At 50.1% G+C, this 11,214-nt stretch overlaps 1 protein-coding gene across 1 annotated transcript in view; it reads left to right on the top strand.

Annotated features, from left to right (window-relative positions):
• SMAD3 (SMAD family member 3) overlaps positions 1-11,214 on the top strand; it is a 63,579-nt gene that overhangs the window by 44,585 nt on the left and 7,780 nt on the right. Inside the window, exons 4-8 of the mRNA XM_081171234.1 lie at positions 838-912; positions 3,532-3,582; positions 4,566-4,778; positions 5,722-5,859; positions 7,749-7,893. Of these exons, the coding sequence (XP_081027360.1) occupies positions 838-912; positions 3,532-3,582; positions 4,566-4,778; positions 5,722-5,859; positions 7,749-7,893 (622 nt within the window). The remainder of the gene's footprint in view (positions 1-837; positions 913-3,531; positions 3,583-4,565; positions 4,779-5,721; positions 5,860-7,748; positions 7,894-11,214) is intronic.

The following is an 11,214-nucleotide window of genomic DNA, read 5'->3' on the forward strand; positions in this document are numbered from 1 at the left end:
TTAAGCAACAGATGGTGGTATCCAACTCAAGGATTTCTGCTTGTGCGATGGGTGTGTTACTCAGTGTTACTTTGGATTCAGCCCAGAGTGCCTCTGAGCACATGTTCAGTCCAGGAATTTGTGATCAATACCAGAACTAAGAACCAGATATCCACGTCTGGTGCCCCTCTAACGCCTGAGTATTCTCTTTCAGCCACCTGGTTTGTTGGGGGTGGGGAGACCTTTTCAGTTGCTGCTATTGTCATTAAATAAGTAAATGTTGCTAAGCAGCTGGGAATTGGAAATCCTTGCTTTGATCTACGGCAAATCACCCCAAGATCTTCCAGTCAATCTGGCCTATTTTCTGCCCACCTCTGAGCTTAGACACTCGGAACACATTAACATTTCTGCTTCTATGTGTCGCCAATCTACCTATATCGAAAGGAAGTAACTTTAGCATTGAAGGTTGTCGCCTCAGGGCTTTCAACTTCTTGTTCCTTTTCTCTTGCTTCCGAACAGAGAGAGAAAGAGCCCGTGTGTCTTAACTCATTTCCCATTCCCAGTGAATAAAGGAGCATGGGGAAGGAGGTCTTCTGAAAATTAACTCTGGAGTCTAGAGTGGGCTCAGGATAAGGTCCTCGTAAGTCCTGGACCTTAGAGAAGCCTCAGTTGACCCGTCTGTAAAAGGGGAAGCTGTAGCTACTGATCTTGCAGCATTTACTCTAAGGAGGTGATGGATTATAAAGTTCTTTTCGAGACATTGGACAAGGGCAGCATTGTTTATAAATAAGTGCTCATATTTCCTGAATTTTGCTTGATTTTTATGACAGCTCTGTTTCTCCCCCCACCCACTTGCAGAAACACCCCCTCCTGGTTATCTGAGTGAGGATGGAGAAACCAGTGACCATCAGATGAACCATAGCATGGATGCAGGTACATCACGCTGGAAATTAATATGTGACATTTGATGGAATTGTGCTCATCTCTCTTGTCATTTTAGCAGAATAATCTACCAGAGTTTGAAAACTCCTTAGAAGGGATCTCTTTCCCAGTCTCTTGCACTCTGTATATGGGGGTAGCATGGAGCCACATATTACTTGGTCATGTTCATTAATTTCAAGAAGTCCAAGTTAGGTCTGTTAATTTAAATGAGTTTACTTGGAGGAAATCCTGCCAACCTAGCAGTTCGAAAGCGCGTCAAAGTGCAAGTAAATAAATAGGTACAGCTCTGGCAGGAAGGTAAACAGCATTTCCATGAGCTGCTCTGGTTCGCCAGAAGTGGCTTAATCATGCTGGCCACAGGACCTGGAAGCTGTACGCCGGCTCCCTCAGCCAGTAAAGCAAGATGAGCGCCGCAATGCCAGAGTCGGTCACAACTGGACCTAATGGTCCGGGGTCCCTTTACCTTTACTTGAGGGAAAACCTAGCTGAATTCCACCCACTGCCCCTTTCCCACCTGGCTTGGAGTCTTCCATATCTCTTTATTTATTTAGGCTGTCATTCAAACCCCTGATTCATCATGCCTAGAGGTGGGCAGGGTAGTAGTGGAAGAAGGGACAGAGATCTCTTTCTGCCCAGCCTGGACAGCTCCACCAGCCTATGCCCATGGAGTGATGCTGGCATCCCTCCTCTGGCATGCAGTTCTCAGTTCTGCCTGTCAAAGGTGTGGAATCCCACTGGCAGAAGCCCCATATCAGGGCACTGAGGAGACAGCATCATGCCTGATCTGGGCCTGATTGCTGCACCTCCTCCAGGCTGGCACAGCATCCTCCCCATCTCCATTTTGTCCTCCTAACAACCTTGCGTGGTTAGGTTAGCCTGAGCAACAGTGACTGGCGCAAGGACACCAAGTGAGCTTCATCGGCCGAGTGGGGATTTGAACCCTGGTCTCCCAGATGCTAGTCCAACACTCTGACCATTACACCACCTTGGCTCCACACTTCTTTCCATTTACAGCTGAAGAGGAAGGGAAAAGTTGGGGAAACAAGGGCTGGTCAAGGGAGAACTGGCGAGTTGGAAAGAGAGAATGGGAGAATCCACGCCAACACCCCTGCCACGTATCGTTTGCCATCTCCCTCGCCATAGCTGGGGCTGAAGAATGCTTGTGGGTTTCTAAAAGGGGAATGAGTGACACATTTATCGTCTTTTGCCATAAGCACACAGGTGGGAGGAGGCCGGCGTGGGATTGCTGGTAGGCCTCACGCTCAACCCTCTTTGGTCCAACACCATTGGTGTGTGCAATTATTGGCTGTGTGGTCGGTGTCTGTCTGAAACGCTATACGGCGCATGCCTTCAGGGCCATAATTATTTGAATTGGCTTTGGCTTTGAATGTACCCTTGGAGTGCCCTGTCTGCATGGGAAAACATATAGGTGTTTTTTTTATCCGTATCTTTGATTCCTAAAACTTTATTTGAAAACAGATGTTTCCCATGCAAAATACAAAGGTAGAGGGGACGCGAAGAATGGCTCTGGCGTCAGTGGCATGTGCTCATGGAACTGACATGCAGCAGGTGTCTTGGTCCATGCCATATGGTGAAGGCTTGAGCTTCTAGTGCAGCCTTTTCCAACCTGGTGGGCTCCAGATGTCTTGGAGTGCAACTCAGCTGTCACCTGGGATCAGCCATTCAGTCATGGGGAGAGATGGAAGGCAGAGTTCAGTCCATCAGCTTTGCCCAAAGACCAGCTCCTTCAGGCACCTCCTGCCCCTGAGCTGTGCCAGCTGGCCATTGTAAGAACAGTTTAAGAACTGGTGCCCGAGTCTGATGTTTTATTGGTCCCTCTTCCCTCTCTGTCCTTTTTTCCTTGTTGTCATTAAAAAAAATTGAACTGCAAGCCTGTCCAGACAGTGACTGTCTCTTGTTTTGATTGCTGTATGCAAGCCACTTGAGAAGCCTTTCCTGGCAGAAGAGCATGGTGCAAATGCCCCATCTCGCTCTCTGATTTCAGACAGAAAGAGGGTAGCCTCCTTGCAGTCTCTTTGGGCATGGGAAGCCCACTAGGCCAGTGATGGCCAAACTTGGCCCTCCAGCTGTTTTGGGACTACAGTTCCCATCATCCCTGACCACTGGTCCTGTTACCTAGGGATGATGGGAGTTGTAGTCCCCAAACAGCTGGAGGGCCAAGTTTGGCCATCACTGCACTAGGCTTTAGGCAGCAGAAGGAGCAAGTACAGTCCCCGCTGGCTGCCCTATAATCTGCTGGCGGGCACCACCTTCAGCTGCAGGATGGTGCCCTGCTCTCCCTGTGCCAGCAGTGTCACCCACCCACCTGCTGAAGGGGCAGCAGTGGGACCCCAGGTAACTCCCAGTTAGAAGTGCCTCATGAATTCTTCTTCAGACTTGCCCAAGAACTTCCTCAAGCGATTGTTGTGGATATGAATGTCATCACTATTTTAAAAGCACTATAGTAGCGGTATCAACTTAATTCCTGCATTGCATGGGGAGGGTTGGTCTAGATGACTCTTTAGGTTCCTTGCAACTCTAGAGTACTAGGATTCTTCTTGGGCAGATAGTATCTTACCATAATTGTATCTTCTTTCTCTCCCCACCCAGGTTCTCCAAATTTATCTCCAAATCCAATGTCCCCTGCACACAACAATCTGGGTAAGGACGGTGCTGCTTGGGCTTTTTTGAAATTCACATAGAGGTGTTTCGGGGATGGCCTAGGCAGTGATATGAAGCCGGTGGGTGGGGCACCTAACAGGGAAATGTCTTGCAAAGGCAAGCCGTGGTTTGTTTTAATAATTAGTTTAAGGCTGGATTTGAAAGAAGGTTCTGACTGCATGTTATGACTTAACAGAGAATTGCATGAAAATGCTCTACAGGTGGTATTTAACACCTGTTAAACTGACCAGAATGTTTAGATCTAGGCCAAACACCTGTTGGAAATGCACAATGATCCACATGTGGTGGAACTGCAAAAGAATTAGAGAATTTTGGGAGATAATCTACAACAAACTTAAAAAAAAAATGTTTACATGTTCATTCCCCAAGAAGCCTGAGGCCTCCCTGCTAGGAATAATGAGCAATGAAATCTTAAAGAAATTTAGGAGAATTTTCATGTATGCTACAGTAACAGCTAGAATTTTAATCACAAAGGGTTGAAAAGGAGATGCTACCCCATCCAAACTAAATTGTCAAAACAAAATGTGAGAGTATGTAGAACTGGCCAGATTATCAGCAAGGTTTCGAGAAGTTACTGATCAAAAATTTAATAGAGAGTGGGACGTGTACAGAGTTTATTTAAAAGAACATTGCAAAAACAAAAATCCGCTGGCAGGCTTGGATTGACTTTCTGCGTGTAATAAGATAATTCGATAAAATCAATGTAATTGAAATAACCTAGAAGAGACAAAGCTTAGTGTGTAGTTAAAGAATGGAGCTTGGGAACCACAATGAGGGGATCGGAGGTCATGTGGAAACCAACTACAAATTGTTAACTACAACAAGCACTAATTATGGAATGAATGTTTGTTTACTTTTTACTTTTTTCTTTCTGTTGATTACTTTGTGTTGTGTAGTTTTTAAAACCAACGAAGCATTAATATTTGCCCCTCTCAAATTTTCACTCCTCTCATTTCTTGCAGATCTCCAGCCAGTCACTTACTGTGAACCTGCCTTCTGGTGTTCCATCTCCTACTACGAGCTCAACCAGCGTGTCGGGGAAACTTTCCATGCGTCGCAGCCCTCCATGACTGTGGACGGCTTCACCGACCCTTCAAACTCTGAGCGCTTCTGCCTCGGGTTGCTGTCGAACGTCAACCGCAACGCAGCGGTGGAGCTCACCAGGCGACACATCGGTAGCGTCTCTTGCCTTGTTGCATCCGAGGAGAGTTTGGTGGTGGAATTTGGTGGAGAGTTAGGACCACAGGAAGCCAGACTATCCTCCACCAGGGCCAAGGCTTTTTCAGTGATGGCTCCGACCTGGTGGAATGCTCTGTCACACAAGACTAGGGCCCTGCAGGACTTGATCTCCTTCCGCAGGGCCTGTAAAACAGAGCTATTCTGCCTGGCCTTCAGTTTGAATTAGCCTGATCCTCTATTCCCTTTTCCCTTTCCTCTTCTATGAAGAAACCCTTTCTGGGACCCCACATTTAAATTCTTCCTTGGTCTCCTTCTGGCCCTAATAGGACCAACTTGGCCAGTTAGCCCTGGTGATCATTTGATGTCTACTGACTAGGTTCCCCCTGCCAAAAAAATGACCCCTGAATTTTAGAATTTTATTGATATTGAAGCTGCATTTTATGTTGTATTTTATGCTGTTTTTAAGTCACATTTTAATCAATGTTTTATATTTGCTGTTAGCCGCCCTGAGCCCGTTTTTTAAACCGGGAAGGGCGGGGTATGAATAAAAAAATATTATTATTATTATTATTATTATTATTATTATTATTATTATTATTATTATTTGGCTGGGCCACCCACCCTGGGCTACCTTGGAGGCTGGCCGTGAAAATTAATTATGAGCAACCATGTGACTTATTGGGGGGTGGGGAAGGCAGGGATAAAATTTAAACACCTGATTTCCATGCTGGGTAACATACTAAGTGTCTCATCCAGCCCAGCATTTTGTCTGTCTGCAGTGGCGGGGCAGGTGCCCCCAGGATAGCTTCCAAGCCATTTGAGAGAGAGAGAGAGAGAGAGAGAGAGAGAGAGAGAGAGAGAGAGAGATTGCTTCCAAATGTGTCCTTCCCTGCCTTTTGACTGCTTTTGCCCTGACTTTGCTGCCCTGTGTTTTCCTAGGGAGAGGAGTGAGGCTATATTACATCGGAGGGGAGGTGTTCGCTGAGTGCCTTAGCGACAGTGCCATTTTTGTCCAGTCTCCTAACTGCAACCAGCGCTATGGGTGGCATCCGGCCACTGTGTGCAAGATCCCACCAGGTAACTCACGAGTGGCTTTCGTCCTTTGTTGCTGCATGCCTGCCACTATGTCTTTTGTCCCTATGAAGGCCCCATCCACCAGCTGCCATGACTTTTGAAACTCTGCAAGGGAGGAATAGATGTGGTCTGTTTTTGGTGGGTGGGAGACAAGTGCCAACCCTTACCTGTAACCCTTGCCAGCTTTCTGAGCAGGGCTGTGTCCATGCTACCCAAACTACAGCATTTGGGGTGCAGCACCCAATGCCCCAAGAACTCTCATTTCTTGGAAGTGCTATCCACTTCTCCAGAACAATTTTCATTGACCAAGTTTCACCAGTTTTCAAGCACAGCCAAGTTCTCCGGGTCCCCCGTGGATGGGTCAATGGCAGCTGTCCAAACAACATTGATGGGGAAGTCTTCTCCAGCACAAGAGCCCACCATGTCACCCACTCCGCTTCTGGAGAAGAAGTCTCCCTTTTTTGCGGCAATGCAAATATATTAATTCTGCAAATCTTCCACTTGAACACAGGTCCTCAAACCGAACTTATTTTGCTCCTTAACTGGGCTTTCATGGCAAAGTCCTTCGGAACAGCTTTCCTCAAGTTTGTGTTTTGATCACTGGGAGCTGCAGTCCCAAACATTGGGAGGGCACCAGCTTGGGGAAGCTCCTGTACCGTCGGATTTGTAGAAAGAACTTGACAGGATATATTCTAGGGATTGCAGTTTCCCCTTCATTTGCCTTCTGACCTCACTATCAGAAGGCTGTGCTTGTGTGTGTATCTGTAGGCGTTGGCCTGAGCTTGTGCCTAGATCAGCAACTCTGCGCCTGCCAAGACTTGGGAGTTCATCTGGTTGGGGCGCTGAGCAAAGCGCGGCTACGCTGTCATGTGTTTGACAGCCGACAGGAAAAGTTTTTTATTTTCCTGCCTCCCTGCGCTCCAGAGCAGCTGTGAAACTTTTTTTAAAGAGAGGGAGTTTTAGCTCGCAGCTGGGCCCGTGCATCAAAAACTTGGACTTCGGAGGAAGGAGCTCCTCTGAACGTTGAGTGGGTGACGAAGGGAGTGAACGGTGTTTTGTGTTTGTTAGTGTGCATTAAGAACTGACTGTGCAGCTTGCTACCGGAACTGAGCGCAGGTGCTTCCGCCATGATGCTGAGAGCATCTTCTTCTCCCAGGCACCCCCAGTCTCCACTTGGCAATGGGCGGGGGTGGAGGCTAACCTCCATGGGGAGGGATTTGGGTCTTAGTCTGCAGCATCATTTACTGCTGGGCTGGGCAGACTTCAGGCTTAGAATGCAAAAAAAAAAAAAGCCTGCTGGATCAGGCCAATGGCCCATCTGGTCCAGCATCCTGTTCTCACAGTAGCCAACCACATGCCCCAGAAGGAAACCCACAAGAGGACCTGAGCATGAGAGGTCTCTCCTTCCCTCCTGGGGTTTCCAGCAGGTGGTATTCAGAAGCATTGCTGCCTCTTGACTGTGGAGCATAGAAGTCCTTTCTTTTATCTGCCCTAAATCTTCAAACACTCTTCCTTTCCTGTTAAAATGGCAGGGTTGGGGGGTTTTTTGGGGGGGAGGGGTGGAAGCGGGGAAGAGGATAAGCACGTTGCATTGTTAGTAAATATTACAAGGTTATGGCTGGCATTTTCAGGGTTATCCCCTCCTTCCTCTTTCGATCATCTTCCTGACCTTGCAAGGGGTTTGAGGCAGGTGTCTGCAGGATGGTGCCTGCCATTGTGTTCACTGCCCTTGCTGCCTTTCTTACAAAGTTCTGGCTTGTGGAGGAGTGTGTTGTCACATCTCATTCAGCAAAACAATAAATAAATAAATAAATAAATAGTCAAATCTGTCCATGTGTCTCCACATTTCAGCAATTGCATGTTGACATTTGCCCTGGTCTTGTCTTCAACAGGTTGTAACTTGAAGATTTTTAACAACCAGGAATTTGCTGCCCTTCTGGCCCAGTCTGTGAACCAGGGCTTTGAAGCCGTCTACCAGCTGACGAGAATGTGCACGATCCGAATGAGCTTTGTCAAGGGCTGGGGGGCCGAATACAGGTCAGGTCCTCGTTGTTGTTGTTGTTGTTAATGAATCCATACCCTGCCTTTCTGCAAAAGTACACAAGGCAGCTTGCAGGAGACTGGCAACTGTACAAAACAAAAGTAAAATCTAAAAGGGGGAGGGGGCTGACTCTAAAAAGCAAAACAGACTAGCAAGCAAAACCAGCAGCAAGATAACGCAAGATCCATTAAGACAGGCAGGCCCCGAAGTCCTGTTGTGCTGTCAAAACAAGGCAGCTCTGTATGTGGTGCTGGGGTGGCTAGAAAAGAGGGGGGAATTGTCCAAATCTCACTTTTTTGTGGGGGCTGACTCGGCTTACATGCCCTTGAGAAAGGGGAGCTGTGGGAGGGAGGGGACATCAGTGCAGGAAATCCTGCAAGCTTCTCCATTGTGGATAAGGCAAAGATGGCTGAATTTTCCAGGTTGGGGCCCTGGTGGTGATGTAGTGTCAGGGCCCCTTCTGTTTTAGCTGCTCAATCCATCTCGCATGGGGACTGTCTTCTCTCTCTTCTTTTTAATCCATTGTATGGGGGGGGAGGGTAGGTAGCTAACTTGTGGCCCTCCAGGCAGTGGCGTAGCATGGGGGTGCGGGGGGGGTGGCCGCACCGGGCGCAACATCTGGGGGGGGGCGCTCGCACTCGTAGCTCTCTGCCCCTACCTGGCTCACTCACTCTCTCCACGGGTTAGGGGGCGCAAATTACTTGCCTTGCCCCGGGTGCTGACAACCCACGCTATGCCACTGCCTCCAGGTAGTGTTAGACTACAGCTCCCATCCTCCCTGACCACTGGCCATGCTTGCTGAGGCTGATGGGAACTGGAGTCCAGTGACTTCCAGAGGGCATTGCATCGATCACCCCTGCTCTGCACGTTTAGAGTTGGAGTCTAGGGGACTAGGAGATGGAAGGAATCTATTCTGAGATTGGAGGTGTTAATAAGAGTGTGGTGCTGATAACCCCAAGGTTGCAGGTTTGATCCCCATAGGGGCATAGCTGTCAATGTTTCCCTTTTTTTAAGGGAAATTCCCTTATTCCGAATAGGATTCCTCGCAAGAAAAGGGAAAAGTTGACAGCTATGCATAGGGGACAACTGCATATTCCTGCATTGCAGGGGATTGGACTACATGATGCTCAGGGTCCCTTCCAACTCCACAATTTTATGAATTATTTCTAAGTAAGCAACTTTTGTGCACCATACGAGAGGTGAGAGTGTTTTCAGTTAAGAACCTAAGAGCCTTGCTGGATCAGACCAGTGGCCCATCTAGTCCAGCATCCTGTTCTCAAAGTGGCCAACCAGGTGCCCCCATGGGAAACTCACAAGCAGGATCTGAGCGCAAGAGCCCTCTCCCCTCCTGCGGCTTCCAGCAGCGAAGACTCAGAAGCACTACTGCCTCTGACCACGGAGGCAGAGCGTGGCCATCGTGGCTAATGGCTACTGCTTGTACACCCCCTTGCTAGTAACTCTGGGGGGAAAGACGTGGGGATTGAACACAGCCTAATTCTTGCTTGGTTGAAGGTGCTGTGCAGACAGGATCACAGCCAGGAAGATTCTTAAATGGCATTCTGGGTCCCTGTTCCTTGGTCTTCTTCAAGAGAGGGCTCCCCATCAAAGTCTCCTTGCAGCTGCGCCTTTGCAGGCCTCCTCCTCCTCCTCCTTGCAAGTGACTGGAGATGAAGCCCAGAGCCGAGGCCTCTCGGGTTACCCCCTTCAACTTCTCCAGATGTCTGGAGTCTATTTTGTTTTGAAACCAGCTTGCTCCCTCCCTCCCTCCCTCCCTTCTTGCCGACTGTGTTTCGTCTTGGCCGAGGGCCAGGGCTCTTAATGAGATCCAGATGAGTGGGTTGCATTGGGTGGGGAGGGACTGGCTCTCATTCGGGGATGGTGCTCCAGTCCAGAGTGCCTTTTGCTCTTGGTGCGATATGGCCGCTGTCCTCCAGTGAGTTAACTTTGGCATCGCCAGGGTTGCTGTGTCTAGTTGGGTCTCTGTCCCAGCGCAAAGCTACCCCCACTTCCCAAATCATTTGCCTTTGCTGTTTTTGCTCTTCAGGCTTTTGATTTGTACAAAAGATGTGCTTTAGGGAGCCATGTACAGTGGTGCCCCGCAAGACGAAATTAATTCGTTCCGCAATTTTTGTCGTCTAGCGAATTTTTCGTCTTGCGAAGCACGGTTTCCCATAGGAATGCATTGAAAATCAATTAATGCGTTCCTAGGGAAACCGCTTGCCAGGCTGGCGGTGCGGAGAAGGGCTTTTCTCCGCACCGCAAGCCTTCAGGACAGGTACGGGAACAGAGGGGAAGGCGCGCAGCGCTTTCCCTCTGTTCCCGGGGCTTGCGTGGGAGGAGGGTTTTTCCTCCCCACCGCCAACATTCAGAACAGCATTCTGAATGTTGGCGGTGGGAAGGAAAACCCTTCTCCCACCCCAAGTCTTCAGGACAGCCATCCGAAGGCTGGCGCGGGGAGAAGGTCTCTCCGCCCCCCCCCCCACGCCAGGCTTCGGTGCATCCTTCAGAGGCTGCTGCCATAGTCACGCGTCACTTCTCCAGCTGGGAGAGGGTCGCGGGGGGCTGGTTTAGCCCCGCGCGCGCTCTCCCGGCTGGAGAGGTGACGGGCGCCTATGGAGGCTCCTGCCATAGGCGCGCGTCACTTCTCCAGCTGGGAGAGGGTCGCGGGGGGCTGGTTTAGCCCCGCGCGCGCTCTCCTGGCTGGAGAGGTGACGGGCGCCTATGGAGGTTCCTATGGAGCTGTTCCTGGAACAGCTTTCCGAAGTGGGGCGGCTGGGGCAGGTGACCCCGCCCCCCGCCCCACTTCGGAACAGCTGCAAAAGACGTCAGGGGGAAGCGGGGAAGCGAAGCGCTTCGCTTCCCGCTTCCCCCGACGTCTTTTGCAGCAAGGGGCTGCAGGGAGATCGCTATCTCCCCCCATCCCCTTGCTTCAGAAGAGGTCCGGGGGAAGCGGGGAAGCGAAGCGCTTCGCTTCCCCGCTTCCCCCGACGTCTTTTGCAGCAAGGGGCTGCAGGGAGATCGCTATCTCCCCCCAGCCCCTTGCTTCAGAAGAGGTCCGGGGGAAGCGGGGAAGCGAAGCGCTTCGCTTCCCCGCTTCCCCCGACGTCTTTTGCAGCAAGGGGCTGCAGGGAGATCGCTATCTCCCCCCATCCCCTTGCTTCAGAAGAGGTCCGGGGGAAGCGGGGAAGCGAAGCGCTTCGCTTCCCCGCTTCCCCCGGACGTCTTTTGCAGCAAGGGGCTGCAGGGAGATCGCTATCTCCCCGCAGCCCCTTGCTTCAAAAGAGAAGACCCGCTGTCCCCGGGGCAAGCTTCGTTTT

Source organism: Podarcis bocagei (genome assembly GCF_964188305.1).
Source record: "Podarcis bocagei genome assembly, chromosome: 14".
Classification (NCBI taxonomy): Eukaryota; Metazoa; Chordata; class Lepidosauria; order Squamata; family Lacertidae; genus Podarcis; species Podarcis bocagei.